Source organism: Eublepharis macularius, chromosome 12, assembly GCF_028583425.1.
Source record: "Eublepharis macularius isolate TG4126 chromosome 12, MPM_Emac_v1.0, whole genome shotgun sequence".
Classification (NCBI taxonomy): Eukaryota; Metazoa; Chordata; class Lepidosauria; order Squamata; family Eublepharidae; genus Eublepharis; species Eublepharis macularius.
This window is the reverse complement of record NC_072801.1, coordinates 1663627-1685639: the sequence shown is the minus strand read 5'-3', so window position 1 is coordinate 1685639 and position 22013 is coordinate 1663627. Positions and strand designations below refer to the sequence as shown.

Here is a 22013-nt window from a genome sequence, read left to right as displayed (position 1 = left end):
CACATTTTACCTGCCAGTGGAACATCACATGAAAGGCCTGGAAGGCAGCGTCTTCTCACGTGAAATCGCGCCAGGAAGACACTGTTATCCGAGAGTTTTGCCCAAAACCGTGTCTTCCTGGTGCACTTTTGCATGAGAGGACGCTGCCTTCTGGGTCTTTTGCACGATATTCCACAGGCAGGTAAGACCTGTGGAAACGGCCTCTGTTTAGGGGTTGGCGGTGAAGAGTGCCCTCAAGTCACAGGTGATCCATGGTGACCCCGGCAGGGTTTTCCTGGCAAGAGACTCACAGGGGGGGCTTGCCATCGCCTGCCTCTGCAGCCCTGGTCTCCCGTGGAAGTCTCCCATCCCACCCCTAACCGAGGCCAATCCCCCATCTCTTTTGAGGTCTGAGGAATCGGGCCTTGTGTAGACTATCCCGGTCAGGGCCATCGGGGGGTTGGGACCCAGCTGAAGACTAGTAGCCGGCGGACAGGGAGGCGGCAGGGGCCGAGGCCTCAGGCCCCAAGGAGGCGAGTGCTCCAGGCGCGAATGGCTCTGGCCCAGGGAGGACGAGGCGTCTGCCGCCTCCCGCCTCGCTGCAACGTCCCCCTCCAAAGGGACGGAGACCCAGGCAGGCCCTCGGCCGCAGAGACGGGAGAGCCGAAGGACCCCGGCGCGGGGCGCGGGGCGCGGGGCGGGCGCTCCCGAGGGCGCTTCTTTGTACGGACCGGTTGCGTGCGTGTCCCGGAGCGCCCGCCCCGCCCGCCGCCGGAGCCGGGCCGAGCCGCGTACAGGCAGCTCCACGCGCGTCCCCATCGGCGACGCCGCCGCGGGGGGAAGCGGCACAGTCCCCGGAGGCGCCGCCCGTGTCCTCGGGAGGCCCCGCAGAGCGGAAGGAAGGCCGAGGCCGGGCCCGAGCGCAGGCCGGACGGGCTTCCCAGCGGGGCGCGCCGCCGCTCAGGCCCGCGCAGGGTTCCGGCTTCGGCGAGGGCCTCCGCGGCGCCCCCTGGGCCGGGCAGCCGAGGGGCGCCCCAGAGCCGAAGCGCGGCTCAGCCCTCGCCCGGCGCCCGCGGGCGGCCCTGCCGGCGCCCCTTCCGCTCCGCGCGGCGGCTGAGCGGCCCGGCCGAGGGGCAGAAGCGCCGCCCTCCGCCTGCCAGGCCGCCGCCGCCGCCGCCTCTCCGAAGGGCGAAACGGCGCCCCGCAGCGCGCAGCTCCCGCCCGCCGGCGCCCGCCCCGCTCCTCGCCGGCCGGAGAGCCGCGACTGGGCTCGGGCGGCAGGGCTGCCTCCTGCCGGCGCCCCTCCCTCCGGCCTCCGCTGGCCCCGGCCCGAAGGCCGCGCTCTGCTCGCCAGGCGGCAGCCTCTGCCTGCGGGCCGCCCCTCGCCGCTGCGGGCCCCGTGCGAAGGCTGCGCCCCTGTGCCCGCCGCCGGCTCCCGCCCAGAGTTGCGCCTGAGCCGCGGGGCCGGGCTGCTCTCAGCGTCCCCCTGGCCCGGCTGCGGCGCCTGCCCCGGCCCGAGGAGGGCCCGCCTGCTCCGCCGCCCGGGCAGCTGCGGCTCTGTCCAGCCTCCCCGGTGCTGACCGCGATCTCGCCAGGCGGCGGCGGGCGCCAACGGGCTGCCCCGGGAAGGGTCCGGATGCCGCGGCGGGCCCAGGGCGCTAGCTTGCCGCCCCCCCCCTTCATGGCACCTCCCGAGGGAAGGACGCCCTTGTCTTCTTTGTGTGTGTGTGTGTGTGTGTGTGGCTCTGCTTGTGAATCGCTGGAACTGCTACCAGCCGCCGCAGTTGGGAAGAAAGGGGCCTTTTCTGGCCGCCCCCTCACGCCCTCCTCGAGTGCCAGAGGCAGGGCCTGCTTCCCCGAGAAGGTTCTGCAGGCGGCTAAGCACGTGCAGGGCCCGACCTCCCTGGCCTGCCCTGCCTTTCAGGCCCCGCTCTGGGTTTCCGCTCAGGCATGGTTCCCCTGCACCACGATCCGCAGAGAACAAGATGTGGGGCCGCCTCCTCCTGTGCCCCTGCTTTGGCACAAATTCCCAGTACCTGCGTGTGTGCACACATGCTCATGTGGCCAGTGAAAGCTATGAGCCCTTTGCTTCTTGTGGTGCATGCCGAGGAGTGGGCTGAGCAGCCACCAGGGTCAGGCTGGAGGAACAGTGCCCGCTGGTCCGGAGGAGGGTTTATTGTTGGGAGGGGACCCCTCCCGCTCTCACTGGGAGTATGCCATGTGCAAGAGCCCAGGCAGAAGCACATGCGGTAGCTTGTGTGCTGCACAACAATGGTCTTTGGCCTAGGAGTACCACAAGGATCTTTTGGACGTGGAAGGAGAAACACCAGTGCAGGGACCACAACAAGGAAGTGTTTTCCTCATCTTTGCTTTTAAGGACAGGACTTTGAGTACCTCTTCTGGTCATGGATGCAGTGATAGGGAAAGCTTCACCAATCCAATTCCTGCCCACTCTGGAAGAATTTACACCAATAGAGGCACCAATAATCCTCCCTCGTAAGAAGTTTGCTTTCCTTCTGGAAGAATATCCCTGGGGAGGGGGCTCCTTGGCAAGGCTTTTCTAAGCAACCAAAGTGCTGTTTCTGGGACACGTCGACCTCATTCACGTGTGCCATTTCTCCCCTGCTGGTGTGCATGTGACAGACAGGCTTGACTTGCACTCAGATCAACAGATGGCCGCGTCTCACCCATCAGCCTTCCTGGCTGTGAAAGCACACACACGTGTGAGTTCAGTCCGCAGGGGGCTTCCTTGGGTTTCCAGGGAGTCTCGATGAAAGAGGGGAGGGGAAGAGACTGGCCAGCAGGTGCGTCCCTGAAGGAGGCTCAGAGTGGGAGGAGGGCAGTGGCAGGCAGTGATAATGACGTCTGGATTTTAATCTACCCCCAACATACTTCTGCTTCTCAGCATCCAGGAGAGGGTTATTTGGGGGGAAGGGCTTGAAGAATGGATTGGGTTAGGGGGTTCTTTCTCCTCCCTACAGAAGACGTAAAGGAGCCTCTCCTTGGCCACAGCTGAAATGCCATGGAGCTAATTGCCACTTTAATCACTTTGCAAAATTAACCCACCCGGCGCAGGAATAGGATGCTGAGCCATATGCAGAGGAAGGTGGGAGCCTCCGGTGTCACTAATAAGAGGTCAGCTAATGGGCACCTAAGGAGGCCCAATGGGGATTTCCATGAATGGCTGCCCTTTGGACTGTGTTTGGAGAACCCCAGGGCCGCCTTTGTCTCTGCTGGTGCGCAGGCATTCGAGCCTGGCGCACTGTAGGATCTGTGCCACCCTGCCCCAGATGGAGAATACAGTCCACAGACCTTCTTGGTGGCATGTACGAAGCTGTACAAAAGAAGGGGAGGACCAAGGGAACCCCCCTTTTCAGATCTGGAGGGGGGCGGGGGGGGGCGTCTCACTGCCAAACAATGAGCCTGGCCCCTTCCCAGCCCTGCTCGCTTATCCGTGGGTGAGTTGCTTGTGACCAGTCATTCCTTTCTAGCCTCAGGCAGGCGTGGCATGCGAGGTGGGTCAGCCACAAGGGAAGCCTGGAGTTCTGCCAGCCAGTTTGAAACCACAAAATGCACCCTCCTTCCTTTAGCAGTCGTCTTTTGGGCTCCATGCCCTATTATTAGTCTTTTCTCCCCCTTTTAAACGAAGTGCTCCTGTTGCTATGGAAATGCTGATGTCGTTAATATGAATAAAGTCAGTATATATAATGTGTGGAAGTGCCAGCCCTGAGCCGTGGGGTGAGGGGAGTTCTTGGCAGAGATCACAGCTGTGGAAGAAAGAGGCTGCCAGGGTGGAGGCTGGCGGTGGGGTCACGTTCCTGTCTTCTCTTAGTGGGGGGCAGGATGCCTTAGAGGAAGGCCTGGTGGGGAGAGGCCAGCTGGCCCCTGTGAAGGAGTCAGAGGGCTCGTGTGGAACCGTGAACCGTGCCCAGCTGTGCTAATGGTGTCTTTGGCAGCAGCCCCAGTGCTCCTCGGGTGCTGGCCTGATTCAGACCTCAGCGAGGCCTGGTGGCCGCGGTACCTTGTCTCCTGGGTCTCCTGGGTCAAGGGGCGGGGGGCAAACAGATTAAGGCATCAGACAGGCTCTGTTGTGTTGTAATGTAAGATAACTTGGACAGTGGCGGAGCCCCGTGCCACACTGGCGCCTTCTTGCAGGCTTTAGGGTTTGAGTTCAACCATTCTTCTCTCCCACTGCCTGAGCTTTGGCCCACAAAGCCTCTCTAGCCGCTGAGCAATGGGTGTCGCAGTGCCGGAATCCTTGCTGGGCACTGGGGCATGCCCAGCATCTCAGGGGGCCGGATTCTGAAGAAACCTGGCAGACCTATTGATCCATCACATTTTTGTTTGCCTGAGGATCTCTGGGATGTGTACCTGATTCTCTTCTCCTCCGTAGAATCATAAGGTTGGAAGGGACCTCTGGGGCCATCTAGTCCAACCCCCTGCACAATGCAGGAAATTCACAACTACCCCCCCTGACTGCCCCAGGGACCCCCGCTCCATGCCCAGAAGATGGCAAAACACCTCCAGGATCCCCAGCCAAACTGGCCTGGGGAAAATTGCTACCTGACCCCAAGGTGGTGATTGGCATTACCCTGGACATGCAAGAAGGGGCCATGAGAACTTAGCCCTGATGTAACCCTTCCTGCCCTCCCCCTCATGACCTGCCCAGGCTCACAGAATCAGCACTGCTGTCAGATGGCCATCTAGCCTCTGCTTAAAAACCTCCAAAGAAGGAGAGCCCGCCACCTCCCGAGGAAGCCTGTTCCACTGAGGAACCGCTCTAACTGTCAGGAAGTTCTTCCTAATGTTTAGCCGAAAGCGCTTTTGATTTCAACCCATTCGTTCTGGTCTGAGCTTCTGGGGCAGCAGAAAACAACACCCATTTCTCATCTTCGCCCTGCGATGCCGAGAATGTGACTGGACCAAGGTCACCCAGTGAATGTCACAGCAGAGTCTAGAGATGTGGTCCAAGCTCTCCGGTATCCTAGTCTGGCACTCTGTCCTATCTGTTCTATTAGGCCGCTAAGAAAGAAGACCAGCTTTGCAGCCTTCCTGGCATATCTGAGATCCATAAAATAACTGACAGAGGTGAGTAATTGTGGATATGGGAATCTGTTGCCTGTCTGTGAAGCCAAAGTAATCAAGAGATAATTAACCAGTCAGTGAATATGTTAATTGTCCCCAAGAAGCCCCCCATCCAGAGTCTACACATTGCTGCCTTTTTGCTTCCGGCCCCTGCCATAGACGAGGGTTTGGGAGGCATCCGCACTTACTGTGCACACCAGTTAATGGGATTGCAGTGTGCGAAGACAGACTCCCTCAGAGCAATCTTTTTTTCCTCTGCAGATTATTAAACCTAGCTCTCTGTTTCCTAGAAAGGGATGGTAATTAAAGAATTAACTTTAATTTAATTATTGACCCGGAGAGCCTCCATAATCGATCTTTGCTGGAGAACAAATTCTGTTGAGCTCTTTGAATGGGTTCCCTTTGTGGGCTGCCTCCTCTTCCTGCCAACCACACAGGCAGCCTCTTGCCTCTTGCCGCCTTTGCAACTGAAATGGGTCAGGCAGAAGATTTCTGAGTGCTTTGGGGGGAAAGCAGCCCTGAGATTTAATTATAAACAAGCTCCTGCGATGAAGAACCCACCAGGCTTTTTTCTCCAGAGCTGGAGAGAGAACCTAAACAGGGATGCAGAACCGTGGCAGCAGCCAACTTTCTTGCTGTCCTGTGCTCCTGTGCAGCCTGCTCTCTAGACCTCCGCAGGGGGCAATGCTGATCTCCATGCCACTGGTGACTGCTGGTAAAGCTGCTGCCAGGGGCCCGGGCCAGTCTTCCCTTGCCCTTGCCAGCTGGTCACCCAACAAGGAGTTACAGAATCCACAGAAGCCTGGAGCACGCCTAAATCCCTAGATCTGAGAACCGTGGCAACCTGCTTTGGACCCTCACCTTGTATCGACGGAAAGGCTTTTCTGCTGCCCTCGCCAGGGTCCATGTGGTGTGATCTGCCCACAGATGGAGCTGTCTGCTCTGGAATTGAGGGCCTTGCATGCATTACGAAGAACGGGGGGGGGGGGCGGATGGGGGGGGTTGTGGCAGCTTCATTAGGCCTCTTTATGTACCAAGAAACATTTTAACACAGCAACATGGGGATACTTGTCCCCAGGCAGAAAATGGGAGTCTACCAGGCAGCTTTGATGCCCTCAGCCCAACAGCAGACTCCTCGCAGTCTGACTCTAGGGGGACTGCTAGCTAAGGAGCTGAGAGCAAGTTTAGACGTTGCTAAACATGGTGGGATGGGATCTGCAGGAGGGCCCGGCACGGGCTCCGTTTTCTGGATAGAACTGACACCCCCCCCCACATGTGCACACCTGAAACAGCTTTTAGTCCTTTTGGGATAGTAAGACTGCAGCGTGCCTCCCCTCCTCCCCCTCGGGGCTCTGAGCAGCTGAGAGCAGGCAGAAGCATACGGAGAAGAGCGGAGTCCCTGCCCCAGCGCTATGGCCCTGATCTGAACTGGGTTTCCCTGTATGAAAGGTGGCGGGGCATCCAGCCACAGATCCCGAGCACCTCCACCTGCCCTTGCCTGGTCTGAACTGGGTTTCCCTGTATGAAAGGTGGCGGGGCATCCAGCCACAGATCCCGAGCACCTCCACCTGCCCTTGCCTGGTCTGAACTGGGTTTCCCTGTATGAAAGGTGGCGGGGCATCCAGCCACAGATCCCGAGCACCTCCACCTGCCCTTGCCTGGTCTGAACTGGGTTTCCCTGTATGAAAGGTGGCGGGGCATCCAGCCACAGATGCCGAGCACCTCCACCTGCCCTTGCCTGGGGCCAAATCGAAGATCCAAATAAACAAAGAAGGACCATGGTGTTCAGTCGCCAATACAGAAAAAATGCCACCATGATGAGACTAAAATTCCAAATATTTTTAGTGGTAGTCTGCCATTTGGTAATATTTACAATTGTTATTCTCACAAAGATACACAGTTCTTAAAGGAACAGTACAGCACTCCGAAGATAAGTACAAGAATTGCTGGAGTCTCTTGTTGTTTATATTTCCTTCTTCCGGATTCAGTGCTGTTGACTGATGGCCGACCACCACTGGTCTTCCTTGGCCCCTGCGGCTTGATCTCCTTTGACAGGAGATGGCACCAGTGAACCTCCCCCTGCCATGCATGCAATGCCTACCGGACCATTGGGAATACGTGTGTGGTTCTGGTCAGGGCACCCCACTGAGCCACAACCCATCCTCAGTCCTCACTTCCACCTTTTGCCAAATTTGTTCATTCTTGGCTACAGTGAGGCTCTGAGCTGTTTCCTTCAACTCCCCACCCAAGAAAGAAAGGTGTGTTCAGTAGCCACCAGCTGTCAAAAGCCATCAGGGACCGTCTCTCACCATATGAGCCCCGGAGGACTCTCCGCTCTGGTGGAAAACATCTTTTAAGTGTCCCTGGCCCTAGGGAGGCCTGCCTGGTGTCGACCAGGGCCAGGGCCTTTTCGGTCCTGGCCCCGGCCTGGTGGAATGCTCTGTCTTGCAAGACAAGGGCCCGGCAAAATTTGCTTGCATTTCGCCGGGCCTGTAAGACAGAGTTATTCCGCCAGGCATATGGCTGACGCTGGGCGGTCCCCCCCCCCGTGGAGGGGGGGTTAAACCATCGCCTCTATGCGAACACAGATGCATGTATGAACCACTGTGCAGTATGAACCGTAACATTTAATGCTTTTAAATGTTTTTAAATGTATTATTTAATGCTTTTAAATGTTTTAATGGTGGGTGATGTTTGTATTTTGTTATCCGCCCTGAGCCTGCGAAAGCAGGGAGGGCGGAATATAAATATAATAAATTACATTAAATTAAATTAAAATCATTGCTCACATAATTCAGCATCTTCCATTTGTCACCATCCAGTAAAAAAACCTCCAGAAACCTTGAGAGGTGAGTGGAGTTCTACTTTGACACAAGCCCGTTGCAATGGGGGGTTGCAGCAATGCCCTCCTGCCTGGCCACCCTGTCTCCACAGCCGATTCCAGCAGCACTGGGGGATGCTGATCGATAGACAAAGTGCAAACGGAGGCCCACAGAAATGCAGAGGCTGCAACAGGACTGTGAGCCCCACTTCTAAGAGCCATAAGCTGAATTATGTGGGACAAGACACACGCTTTGGGCGTTAGGGCTGGAGCCCTCTGTGGATGCGATGGGTGAAAACAGAGACTCCTGCCGCTGTTTTCAGTATGTCTCTTGACCACCCCCTGCACAAGGAAGGAATGTACACCGGCAGCTGTGCATCTTTATTCAAACACTGCACAAAAGGAAGCAAGATCTGTTGCAGGGGAGGGGGGGTTGGCATGAAATACTTAATGGAGGGACATGGGAGCTCCTGCACAGAGCTTCTCACCTGATCAACAGGCCCAGACATTGAGTGATTCCACACACCTTGGATAATGCACTTCCAATCCTCTTTATAGATCATTTGGAACGGATTTTTATGTGTGCGGAACAAAAAATCCACCTCGAACGACTGATTAAGTGCATTGAAAGTGCATTATCCAATGCGTGCGGAATCAGCCATTCTACTGCCTGTGCTCTGGTTCAGGGATCCTGAACGGGCAGCCGTTCTCTTCCACCTAGGACTATATGCGGCTGCCTATTGCACAGGAGAGACAAAAGCAGTCTTTTCCTGGCTGATGAGACCACCTGCACCCCAAATGGAAGATGAGCACAGAGCACGCGTTCCCCTTTGAACCAAGGTAGGCAGACGTGGGGGGAAGGAGCGACGGTGACCCTCCTGTGAGCCAGGAGGCCAGATTAAGATTTCCCTCTGGGGCTGGTCTCCTGTATCTCCGGTTAATGCAAAAATCGTGTCTTGGACCAGGTTTATTTCTATTGAGCTTTTAATTGTCTAATAGCTGAAAAGAAAGCAGAAAGGGGGGAAATGCCTATTTACAGCAGTCAGAACATAAGACTGCAGTCTTTTCAATCAGAAATGAAATGTTTTTAAACTTTTTTTAAAAAAACAACATGCCTTTTCTTGCAGTGTGAAATTAAATGTTAAAATTGGCATTTTGAGAGAGAAATTAATGTTTGGGGCTGACAGTTTGAATTGAGGGGGGGAAATTTCTTTGAAATGTCAGTTTCGTATTTCCTTCTTTCCCAACCAGGTACAGCGCCCTCTCCCAGTTGGCCCGGGAGCTCAAAAGGCTTGGTTTGGAGGTGGGAGGGAGCGATGCCTGTCTCTCCACCTCAGTTCCAGAACAATGAAATGGGAATAAACGGCATTCATTCCTCACACTATGTTATGCCCTCCATTCTAGGTATCTAGAACTGTTGCGTTGCACCCAAATTTCCACTGCTGCAGGCAATAGATCTCCTGTGTCAGCCGATGCCTCTACTGTGATTTCTACAGCTTTCCCTTCACTTTCCCCAGGGGTCTGTCTGGCCTGTGCCCTATTTGTGTTGATCTTTTTTTCTTTGAGGAGTCTGTCTCTGCCCACCCCCACCCCCCCGTCCCATCCCGCCCCAGTAACCAGGCCAGACGAGTTGACTGGTCCTTCCTTGCTCCTCTCTTGCTGGACATGGCTTGAGTCTCTCTCACTTTTCACCTAGAGAGGCAGCAATGGAGTCTAAGCCTCCCATACGCACACACAGGACCACCACCCTTCACCTGTGGAGGAGGCCTAGAAGACACCTCTGGGCGCAACTAGATCCTACAGGAGACAGATGCGCCCAAAGTGGCATTCCCATGTCCCTGGCTCAAGTCTCTTTATCTAGAAAAATATGCCTGATGTGGCAGATTTGTGCTGCTGGGGGTGGCAGATTTCAATGCAATGGCCCTTTTGATACAACCCAAGGCTGAGTTTGCCTTTTTTTATCTATTTCCCATTTTATTTATCTCCCAAAACCGAGCCCTGCAGCACCCCACTGGACACCTCCCGCCAATCTGATGAAACGCCATTGACCACCACTCTTTGGGTGCGGTCCTCTAACCAGTTCACTATCCACCGAACTGTCCTATAGTCCAGTCCGAAGTCTTCCAGTTTACCCCATTAGAATGTCATGGGGAACCTTATCAAAAGCTTTACTGAACTCCAGGTAAATCATGTCAACAGAGTTCCCACGATCCAGTAAGCTCGTCACTCAATCAAAGAAGGAAACCAGGTTGGTCTGGCAAGATCTGTTGGGGACAAAACCATGTTGACTTCCCCGGATCACTAAGTGGTCCTTCAGATGCTTACAGATCAATCCCTTTAAAATCTGCTCTAATATCTTCCCAGCAATAGAAGTCAGACTGACCGGCCTGTAGTTTCCCGGGTCATCCTTCTTCCCTTTCTTAAAAACTGGGATAACATTCGCTCTTCTCCAATCTTGGGGCACATCCCCAGTCCTCCAGGAGGCCTTGAAGATGATGGACAGAGGCTCTGCAAGTTCTCTAGAAAATTCTTTGAGCACTCTTGGGTACACACCATCCGGCCCAGGGGATTTGTATTCATCCAGTGCAGCCAGGTGCCTCTCCACAACCTCTCTGTCAATGTCAACTACCCCCCACCCCCGCCAGGTGTCCTGTCGAGTCTACTACCATCTCTAGATGGGCTCAAGTTCTTCAGGGAGAAAACAGAGGCAAAAAAGTCATTAAGCCTGTCTGCTTTTTCTCTGTCCTCCCTCAGAGTTTCTCCTTCCACTCCCAACAGCGGTCCAATTGCCTCTTTTACCTTGTGTTTGCTTCTCACATATCTGTAGAAGTTTTTCTTATTGTAGCAAGCTCCCCTGGCCAGACCCAGCTCATACTGAGCTTTGGCTTCTCTGATGGCTTATCTGCAGTACCTAGTAACCCTCATATACTCCTCTTTAGCGGTCTGTCCTTCTCTCCATTTCCTGAACATTTCCTTTTTCTCCCGTAGCTTATTCTGGAGCTCTCTGTTCACCCACATCGTTTCTTGGAGCCCTTACCATGTTTCAGTCTTGCTGGGATAGTGAGGGCTTGAGCTTGCAAAAGCTCGTGTTTGAGAAGAGCCCACCCTTCACTCGCTCCTTTCCCTTCCAGCACACTCCCCCACGGAATGACTCTCATTAAGCCTCTGAGTTCATTGTAGTCAGCCCTAAGAAAATCTAACCTACGAGTCTGGCTACAAACTTCCTTGCCCCCCCCAGCAACTGGAATTCAAGGAGGACATGGTCACTTCCCCCTAAGGTCCCCACCCCCTTCACCCCATCTACCAATTCTTCCCTGTTGGTTAATATTAAGTCTAGTATGGCTGAGCCCCTTGTAGCTTCCTCTACCATTTGAAAAAGGAAGTTATCAGCCAGGCAGGTCAGGAAGTTGCGTGATTCTTGTTGCTTTGCTGAGCTTGTCTCCCAGCACACATCGGGGAAGTTGAAGTCACCCATAATTATAAGGTCCTGATGTCTGGATACTCTACCAATCTGTTCAAGGAGGGCAGCATCCTTTTCCTCTCCCTGGTCAGGCGGTCTGTAGCAGACTCCAACAACAATACTCTTTGTCCTTCCTCCCCTTATTTCCACCCATATGCTTTCCACTGGGCTGCCAACCACATTCTCCAGGACTTGCTGACAATCAAGCCCTCTTCTCACATACAACGCCACTCCGCCTCCTCTTCTACCCTTCCGGTTTTGCTTGAACAGCTCGTACCCATCCACTACCACATTCCAGTCATGAGAATCATCCCACCAAGTCTCAGTAATTCCTACTATATCGTAGCTCTCTGTTTGCAAGAGAAGCTCAAGCTCTTCCTTCTTATTACCCATACTTCGGGCATTGGTATATAGGCACTTGTAGCCTTGTACCTTTGTTTGATCTGTCCTACTCAGGTGGGCCCCCGCTGTTATCACTTCTTCATTGAAATCTCCTTGTTGATTGTCCCCTTCCCCTTGCGGCATCAATTTAAAGCTCTCCTGATGAAGCTCTCCAGGTTCGCAGATGTCTTCATTTGGTAAATGCCTGGTTGAACTCTGAACCAGGACAGAATATAAAAAGTTGCTGTGCACTTGATTTCTGAGCAACGTACAGAGTTCAGAGTAGTAGCAATCCCCTTCTTCCCATTTCAAACTCATATCCTATAAGTGAGTACAAGCACATTTTGAGGCAATTCAGAACAGTGCTAGTCATGACCCCAAAGAAAACTCATAGTTATACTACCTAGGATTTTATATACCTTGCTTTCTTAGCACTCTGCTTAAAAACTCCACCTTAAAAACACAGACATTCAGAACACATTATTAACAAAATCAGATAATTAAGTGCACATTCCTTGCCAATATTCTCTCCAGGCTGCACACAGGGCAAAAAGAAATTTTTAAAAGTCCTCTCTTCTGCATCCCCACCCCCAATCTTGTTCATGCAGATGGGCTTTCTCATTGCTTCAGAGAGACAGCACTCAGGCTGCCATTTTAGGAATTGTCCTTTTCTGCAATAGATACCACCTCTCCATTTAAAAATTGAATGGAAATTGAAAGAGGAGCTTAGAAGTGACTAAAGCAGCCCTCCACCCCACACACACTACCATGAAAAAAACTAACTGTTCTCCCACACCCAGCCAAAAACACCCCCCCCCCAAAACACCAGCAAGCAAACAAACAAAGCTCTTTCAACAAGGAAAAATAGGGCCTACCCTTTCCCAGTGTTCCATTTCCAAAATACAATGTAATGATAATGTAACTGAAAAGTAAAATAAAATAGAGACTCTTTTTCCCCATTAAAAGGAATATAAACTGGTCCTTAACAGAGTAGTATTGATTGCAGAGAAAATGTGATGATGGGTGGTTGGAGCATGCTGGCTGGTGTAAGTGTGAAAGAGAAAGAAAAAATAAACTTAAACTTGCCTTAGTTTTAGAAAAGATGTAAGAGTTCTTTATTATAGGAACTCCATACTTCGATAGGAAAGTGGAGAGATAGATTCCTATCTACCAATCTATTCCTGAGGAGGAAGTCTTGAGATTAGCAATCTACACATCAAAGGATAGTTCAGGGGAGTAAAGGAGTAAACAGTAAACAGATGCCCTGACCTGTCTATCTTTCTGACTCTCTGGTTTCTGCCCCTCTGAAACCTGAGGAGAGGGACAGTGTTAGAAGTGAAGTCTTCTTGTTGTTATGTGCCATCAAGTTGCTTCTGACCTATGGCAACCCTGTGAAGGAAAGATCTCCAAAACATCCTATCATTAACAGACTTGCTCATATCCTGGAAACTGGAGGGCGTGGTGTCATGGGCCAGTCTGGGCTCAGTGACAGTGAGGACTCCTCAGGAGGAGAGGAGTTTCGTGTAGCCAGCCCTGACTCAGCAGAGGCCAGTGATCAGGAAGAACAGCTGCTGGCTAATCAGAGTCCACAGCCAGCGGCTGAGGCAGAGCCACCAGCACCCTCCAGCACCAACACCACAGGTGAAGCCCAGTCAGGGACTTCTAACACCACATGTGAAGCTCAGCCAGGGGCTTCCACCCCTCTCCCCCCAGGTTCGCCCACACCCAAAGAGTGCGGCAGAGATTGGAGCTGCAGGAGAGAAGGCACAGTGCTTGCCTCCTGGGCCGACGACAGCTGCTTGTGGATAGCAACGTTGAGTAGCATCAGGATAGTGCCCAAGCAGCTGGCTGCAAACCACGCCTGGCTATAAAAGCCAGTCTAGAGGAACTGCCAGGTGTGGAAGCAATGTTTTGGATTCCTGCTACTGCTGTGGCCACTCCCTTGAACCTTGCCCTGTCTCTGCCTGCATCTTGACCTGACCTTACCATATACAGGCTTTCTCTGTGGTGGCCCCTATACTGTGAAATGACCTGCCCAAGGAAGTCAAAAGAGCCCCCACTCTCCTGGCTTTTCGTAAATGACGCAAAACCGAACTATTCAAAAAGGCTTTTTGCTCAAATGGGAGGGCTGTATTGTAGGGAAGGGGTCTCCGATGCTTCACTAATGAGTTAGGGACCATAAACCTCATCACTATATTGCCTTACATGTTATCTGCTGCTTTAAATACGTATTCCTATGTACCACCAGTGCACCATGTTGTCTAATGTTAGTCCTAGAATTGATTATGTTCTGCTTCAGTATTTTTTCTACTCTGTATTGGATTCTGGCTAATACTATGTCTTTTAAACTTGTATCTATTCACCCTATGGTATTGTTTATGAAATGTCTTTGATACTGTATTGAAATGAACTTGATACTGATTGTACTAATCTCATACTGTGTAATCCGCCTTGAGTCTCAGTGAGAAAGGCGGACTATAAATGACATAAATAAATAAAATAAATTTTAAAAACTGACGAACGGACCCCCCCAGACTTGGCTTTTGGACTTTGGACTCACCTCTGGCTTTGAACTCATGTTCTGGCTTTGAACTGGACTTTGAGTACTCTGCTTGGGTTGGCCGAGCCCACGACACTTGGCTTCTTTTATTGAGTCAAGTCATCTCATTTTAGGCCTTCCTCTTTTCCTAGCATTATTGACTTTTCCTGAGAATCTGGTCTTCTCATGATGTGACCAAAGTATGATAGCCTCAGTTTTGTCAGTTTAGCTTCTAGGGAGAATTCAGGGTTGATTTGACCTAGTACCCACTTATTGGTCTTTTTGGCTGTCCCTGGTATCCGCAAATCTCTCCTCCAGCACCACATCTCAAATGAATCAATTTTCTTCCTATCAGCTTTCTTCACTCTCCAACTTTCACATCCATACATCGTAATGGGGAATACCATAGTTTGAATTATCTTAATCTTAGTTCCCAGAGAGAGATCTTTATTTTTAGGGATCTTCTCTAGCTCTCTCACAGCTGCTCTTCCAAGTCTCAATCTTCTTCTGATTTCTTCATTGCAGTCTCCCTGTTGGTTGATGATTGAGCCAAGGAATAAAAAATCTTGTACAATTTCAATTTCCTCATTCTCAACTTTAAAACTGTGTAATTCCTCAGGAATCATTAATTTTGTCTTCTTGATGTTCAGTTGTAATCCTGCTTTGGCACTTTCTCCTTTAACCTTCATCAGTAGTCATTTCAAGTCTTCACTATTTTCTGCCAGTAACGTGGTATCATCTATATATCTCAAATTGTTAAATAGAAAAGAGTCCACTAGCACCTTTAAGACTAACCAACTTTACTGTATCAAGAATCACAGTTCTCTTCGTCAGATGCATGGAGGGTAAGAAGAAACTGGTCAGATATATAGGTGAAGAGGGGAGGGGGGAGTAGATGCAATCAGTGGCTTCTGATAATGGGATCAGTTTGCTTCTGATAATGAGATAACCATTCATAGTCTCTATTCAATCCAAGCCTGACTGAATCAAATTTACATACGAATTCCAATTCAGCAGTTTCCCGTTGGATTCTGTTTTTGAAAGGTTTCTGTTGAACTACAGTGACCTTTAAGTCCTTGATGGAATGTCCTGATAGATTGAAGTATTCTCCCACTGGTTTCTAGATCTTGCCATTTGTGGGAGAACACTTCAGTCTATCAGGACATTCCATCAAGGACTTTTGGTGTCTGTCAGAAAAGAAAGTATAGTCTCCAGTATTCAGATTTCTGATCCTCCAAGCATCTTCCAATTGTAATATTTTCATATAATTAAACACATTTTTGGGAAGTTTGCCTTCTCTGGTTTTTTTCACATACCATTTTTTTTAGATCCATTACCCCAGGAGTGGCTGAAAAGCAGGTACCAGGGCAGACCCTGCTCTTTAACAAGACCCACTACCACCCTGTTCCTGGCCTGGGGAGTACTCGAGCCCTTCTTCCTCCCCCCCTCCCACTTCCTCTCTCCTTGGCAGATCACTAGGACTTGAAATTCTCCTCCCACCTGAAAATCTCTCTCCTCCCACTCAGCCAAGTTGAGCTGTCAAGATGGTTCTTGCAAAGAGGAAGGTGCCTTTCTAGGATCCTCAGATGGCAGTAATCCCCCCTTTCATCCTGGGCTCTGCTTCTGGCATGGTGGGATGGGTGGGGGAAGGCTTATCCGAAGGTCTTTGAGCCAAACCCCAAGTCCCTCACCTCTCCTGGTAAAAATAGCATCTAAAAAAGGCAGTGCTTTTTTAACAAACACGGAAATATTGGCCTGAATGGCTGGCCAGCAGACGTGGCCTGCCTGGGCAGCTTTTAACTTGGAGTAGCTGGAAGGGCAGAAATCAGCTCTGGGAGTGTTTCCTGGCATGGTGGAATAAGTGCCATGACCGGCCTGCGGACTGAGGCTGGGGGGCGGGGGGCACCAACGTGTGAGAGCCTTGCTGGCAGCTGCCTTTCAGGCAGGATGTTGGGGGTTGTCTGGTTTTGGGGTTTTTTTTGCCCTGGAGAAGGCCTGTCCTCGCTCCTTTGGTGACACCCTCTCCCCTTCTTGCACCCCCCCAGGTATGATGGGGGAACAGACCAGGGCTGCTTTCCAGCCCACCATCTGCTTGCTCATCTCTGGCTTAGTCAACACACAAATGAGCCCCTGATGTGCACACAGGCTCTGCTGAAAACGGAGGGTGTTCGGAGGGAGGTGGAGTGAAAAGCCCATTTGGTCTGGGAGGTGGGGGTCCTCACTCACACATACAAGTCATGCCCTCAAGAGGTTGTTGCTCTTGCCGGCAAAAGGATCCACTCACAACACTGCCTGCAAAAGGATCCACTCACAACACTCGTTTCCAGATGCTTCTGGCCCTCCCACCGTAGAAGCAACGCTGGCCACAGACCCATTGTGCCATCCAACCACTTCTTCCATATAGAATACGGAGAGCTCTTTTAATTTGCAAAGTGAGGGTTTCTTCCATTTAATTTCACCTAAGAAACCACACCCTAACAAGTTATCCAGGCAGGAGTTTAGCATAAGATGCTGACTGGCGTGGGTTAGAGGGCCCGCCTCACTCCATCTGCACTGGCTCTCCTAATTTGCTTTTGGGCACAGTTAATTTACTCACTCACTTCATTTGTACCCCCTTCCTCCCCAGTGTGGATCCAAAGCAGTTTCCATTGTTCTCCTCTCCTCTATTTTATCCTCACAACAGTCCTGTGAGGTAGGTGAGGCTGAGAGCGTCTGCTGCTGGCCCAGGTCGCCCAGCCAGTTTCCACGCTAGACGGGAGTTCAGCCCCAGCTCTCCCAGTTCCTAGCCCCGCCGCTCTTTCACACTGGCTCAAGGGGCTGGTACTAACCTCTAAAGCCCTATATGGCTTGGGACCGGCATGCCTACCCCAGTCCTGTTACGAACCTCCCCGGCCACTCTGGTCATCTGAGGGCCTGCTTGGAGCTAGATGGGAGGCGACCCAAGAACGGGCCTTTTCGGTCACGGCACCAAAATGATACGATTCTGTCGCCGGGTGTCAAGGAGACCTTAAGCTGGGCGGAAAGGCGGCATAAAAATGTCCCCACTCAGAAAACAAGCATATCACAAGATGTTAAAAGCAGTGCAGAAGAATTCCAGACTATGCAGAGTGTTGCACTCCAAAGGAGGCAGGGGAGAGAACCCGGCCCAGACCCATCAGCCAAGAGGCTGGCTGAAGAAGCTCAGACTCCGGCACCCAGAACTCAGCAGGCTGGGCCACTGCGGAAAAGGCCCTGCCTCTGGTAGGCAGGCCCTTCCTTTGGAAGGTCTGGGGTGCACAAAGGAGATCCACGTTCTCGAGGCAACTCTGCAGGGGGGCAAGCCGCCTTTTAAGCACCACCTCCCAGATGGAAGCCCCCTTTTGTGCCCATTTGGCAGGCGGAGGCAGAGAGAGCGGGCTTTGAAGCTGCGGGGCTCTCGCAGGTGCTCTGCCCTTCCTCTGGGCATTCAGTCTTGGACTCTGAAAGCATTTTTAAAAAACAATTCCTGAGCAAGCCTTTCAGGCCTGTGTTGTGCGGAGGGTCAGAAACAAGAATTGTAGGGGTGGGGCCGGATTGTTCAGTCTGGCTGCTCAGTGTAGCTCTTTGGACACTATTCTTTGGGTTCTTAAGACTTTAGGAAGAGAAACTTGACAGGACTTCGCAGCGTGCGTGTCCTGCCCTGGATGTGGTTGCCAGCTCCAGGGCAGGAAATTCCTGGAGATTTGGGGTGGGATCTGGTGAGGGGAGGGACCTTGGCGGGGTATAATGCCATAGAGTCCACCCTCCACAGCAGCCATTTTCCTCTAAGGGATCTCTGAAATCTGGAGCTCAGTTGTAATTCCGGGAGATCTCTAACCCTGCCTGGAGGCTGGCAACCCAACGGAGGCTCCCCGGTTTTGCTGCAGGGGAGCAGGAGCGGCGAGTTCGGGCCTCGGGGATGCTCTTCCGCTCGCCCCCGGGCCGGCGCCCTGCCCGGAGAAGGGGCTCCGCGCTGGGCCACGGCCGCGCGCCTTGTCCCCGGGCCGCCCTCTGCGCGCGCTCAGAGGCCGGCGGGGGCGGGGCGCGGGCATGCAGAGGAGGGGGCGGGGCGTGCGCCAGAAGCCCCGCCCCGCCGGGTCCAGCTGTGGCCAGAGGTGTCGCGCGCCGCAGCTTCAGCACCAGCCGCGAGGACGAGCCGAGCAGCCGGAGAGGCGCAGCGGCGGCGACAGCAGCGGGCCGGGCCGGGCGCGGGGCATGGCCGAGCCGGTGGCTGCAGCGGCCGCGGCGCCCGCGGGGCTGGAGGGCGAGGACGGGCCGGTGCGCTTCGCCCGCAAAGGCGCGCTCCGCCAGAAGAACGTGCACGAGGTGAAGGACCACAAGTTCACCGCCCGCTTCTTCAAGCAGCCCACCTTCTGCAGCCACTGCACCGACTTCATCTGGTGAGCGGCCCCCCGCCCCCCCCCGCCGGCTTCCGCGAACCCCCGGAGCGCCCCCGCCCCCCGCCCGCGGCCGCGCGCCGCCTCCCCCCCCCCCCCCGCCCGGCTCCTGGTCCAGCCGTGACTCACCCGCAGCCGCCCCGCGCGCCTTCCTGCCGCCTCGCTCCGCCGCCCGGGAGCCCCCGCCGGGCACGAGCCGGCCCGCTGCCTCCCGCGGGGCCTCGCCCGGCTGCCAGGCCGGCGGACTGGTGGGCGCCCCGGTCATTGCTGAGCCCCCGCCCAGCTGCCCTGCCCGGGCCCTCCGGAAAGGCAGGCCCGCCCTTGCCCCTTGCCCGGGCCGCGAGTGTTAGGCGGGGAGCCCTGTGGGTCTGCAACGGACTGCAGGATTTGGCTTGGGGGGTCCGAGGAAGGGAGCTGGGGAGCGGGTCTCTCGAGCGCCATTGGACCCCGGTCCTGCGACTGCCTCTCCTGCTTCCATCCAAAGGCAGAGGGGTCCCATTCCTTGTGCGGATGGCAATGGACTCCCCTCGTAACATCTGCCCCACTGCAGAGAAGAGCCCCCCCCCCGCCCGCCCAGCTGCCCCGCAAGCACCCTCGTTTCATGCAAGGCCCTCCACTTCGTGTGCTGTTGCACCTGGGGCAAGGTGTGCAATAGCCTCCGGCCGGCCTCCTGTATAATAGCAGGTCTTGCCTGGGAAAAGTTCCAGAAATGCCTCTTGCAGGGGCAACGCTGCTCTCCTCGCCTGTCTGTTCCTCTCCTTCCACACGTCCGGATGGGAACCTGTGGAACTGGCCTGGCAAGAGCGGAGATGCTCCCTCGGCCCTCCTGGCCACTCCAGGGGGCACCCTTTGGTGGCTGGGCTCTCAGGGGACTTCCCAAGCCCCGTTGGAGAACAAGCAGGGAAGGAGGATGAGGGCGCCGGGAGCCAGGCCACACCAGGCCTGCTGCGCTCTGGATCCTGTTGGCAGGGGCAGAAAGTAAAGTGAGAAAAGAGGGTAACGCAAACGGCTTCCCTTCTCCGCTGAGCAACTGCAGGTAGCGCCCCCCCCCCCCCCGTCTAGGATTGGGGACCGGAGTCGTGCCTGGCCTCCCTCCGCTTTGCATTGGGCTCCTCTCGGCCCCTTGACCAAAAAAGAGGCTGTGCTGCTCAGGCTCACGCAACAGGGAAGGCAAGGTGCTCAGCGGGCCCCAGGCCGTGCTCTGGATGGGGCGTGCTGAATCCGACTCAGGTCCAGCATTCTTGGTGAGGGTCCCAGCAGGCCCTGGGGGTTCTCCAGACCCCTCCGCTGCCCTCTGCCCACCCCTACACTGACCGCCCCCTCCCCGGAAGAGTTGGACCCCTGGTCTGGGGCCTCTTGGCAACAATACGGCAGGGGGGCCTTGCTTGCACCCAAGGGGGTGCCCCCCTTTTCTTTTCACCCCTCTCCACCTCACAAGGAGCATCCTCTTGCTTAGGTGGGGAGCAGTCTGGCACATGGGGGGCAGAGGCAGGTTGGTGCCTGGACAGGCAGGGATGAGGCTGGGGGAGAGAGATCTGATGGTGTGCATCTTTTCCATTTGCAGGGGCTTTGGGAAACAAGGATTCCAGTGTCAAGGTGAGTGACAGCCTTTGCCTCTTCCAGGTGTCTGTCTTGGGCTCTGAAGGGCTGGATTGGTGGGCCTGGGCTCACAAAAAGCAGAGCTCCGCAGCCTGTTTCTCACGCTGATGCCCAGTGCTGGGGGAGAGAAGGGAGGCCGAGTTGTCTCATCTCCCCACCTAGGTTAGGGAGGGGGGCCTGGTCTGCACATGAAACCGTGTGCCCCCCTGCTGTGGCGCAGTGCCTGCCCCTGGGTCTGTGATCTGGGGGTTGTGTGAATCCCTGTCGCCCCCTTCCCTTGTTGCAGAGTGGTTGTTGAGGCAGAGACCCTCTGTGCGAGTGCTGCGTCTTGAAGGGCTGGCATCGGGAGGCAGATAAAACTCTGGCCCATCTACCTTTTGCCAGCCACATGCAGGGTAGGCCTGGCGCTTGTCTGGAGTGGGATTATTTGAGTGGGGACAGGGAGTGAGTGGCTGTGGGTCTCCCCCCGCCTTGCCAAGCCAGCCTGTGATGAGGAGACGGGCCTCGCAGCCTACTGCCTGCCCTGCTCTGTGTGCACCAGCATCAGGGAGGAACCAGAAACGTTCCTTTCCCCCCTCTTGCTTCCTCCCCCTCCCACCCCAGTGCAGTTAGAGAGCTTGCTGACTGATAACCACCGGGCCAGGATGTGTGGGTGGCCTGTCGGCTGCAGGGGGAAGTGTGCAGCGCGGGACTCTGCAGCCCAAGCACAGGCCTTCCCTTTTCTCCCTGTTGGTCAGGCTGGGGGGGGGCGCATGGGGGCGCCTGTTTTTGAATGCTTTGGTCCCCTTTGCAGCAGGGGAGCAGGTGATTGTTCTGTGTATGGAAGAAGTCCCACCGGAAGTGACTTGTGCTGTAAAGAGAAGCAGAGGGCTCTGTGGGCGGGGGAGGGGAGTTTCTGGGCTGTCCATCAGAAGAGAGGCAAAGTGCCCTGGCTTTGTGCTGCCCTCTGTGACACTCTGGCAGCAAAGAGGGCAAAATGGAACGCCCACAGACGGCCATGCCTGTAGGAAGAGCTGCTTGCAGACCGTTTCTTTCTCCTCTGAAGCCCCCTTTTTGCTCTGTGATGGGGGTGTTTGGGGGGTGTTTGGTGCCAGCTGCCCAGGGTCCTCCTGGCCCTTCCTCCCCCTCCCCTCTGCTCTGAGGGCTTTGAGGGGCTTGGAAGTGGGTGGCCTGCCAGGCCTTCTTGGGAAAGCTAAATGAATGTTGATCAAAGCGCCTGATAGATGCGTATTGTGTTTCCAAAACTGAGTTTGATTTAGACGCTCTGTGGCTACATAGCAGTGGAGATAAGGTGTTCTTCCCCCCACTCCTCTTTATGCTATCCTGCAGGGTTAATTTCAGCAAATTAAGGCTTGAAGATGCCGCTTCCAAATAGAAGGATTCTCATCATTTTAGTGGCAATCCCCTTTTCTTTCAGAGAATCCTGTGAGTTGTGAGGTTTGTGATATTTTAACCGTGCAAAGAGAATGCCTTTTCTCTGTTGATATTTGGTGGGCTGCATTTTTGGGCTCCCCTTGGGGGTACCATTCTCCGGCCTTCCCCTGGATTTTGTGTGGATTTGATCCGTCACTGCAGCGCATGATGTTGGGGTGTCAGGTCTGGCTGTTGATGGGTTTGAAGAGGCTCTGTTGTGTTCACCCGCCCCCCCCCAACTGGTTGTCTGGCAAACCACTTGTGATTATTCCTCCAGAGTAAGGACATCTCTGACTAGTGCCTTGAGACTGGCACACAACTCATCCCTGGAAATCCATATCT

The 22013-nt window shown here is 54.3% G+C and overlaps 1 protein-coding gene across 1 annotated transcript in view; it reads left to right on the top strand.

Moving 5' to 3' along the window:
* Nucleotides 1-18477: 18477 nt before the first annotated feature.
* Nucleotides 18478-22013, top strand: part of PRKCB (protein kinase C beta) — a 168626-nt gene continuing 165090 nt past the window's right edge. The window contains exons 1-2 of the mRNA XM_054994913.1: nucleotides 18478-18662; nucleotides 20224-20255. Of these exons, the coding sequence (XP_054850888.1) occupies nucleotides 18478-18662; nucleotides 20224-20255 (217 nt within the window). The remainder of the gene's footprint in view (nucleotides 18663-20223; nucleotides 20256-22013) is intronic.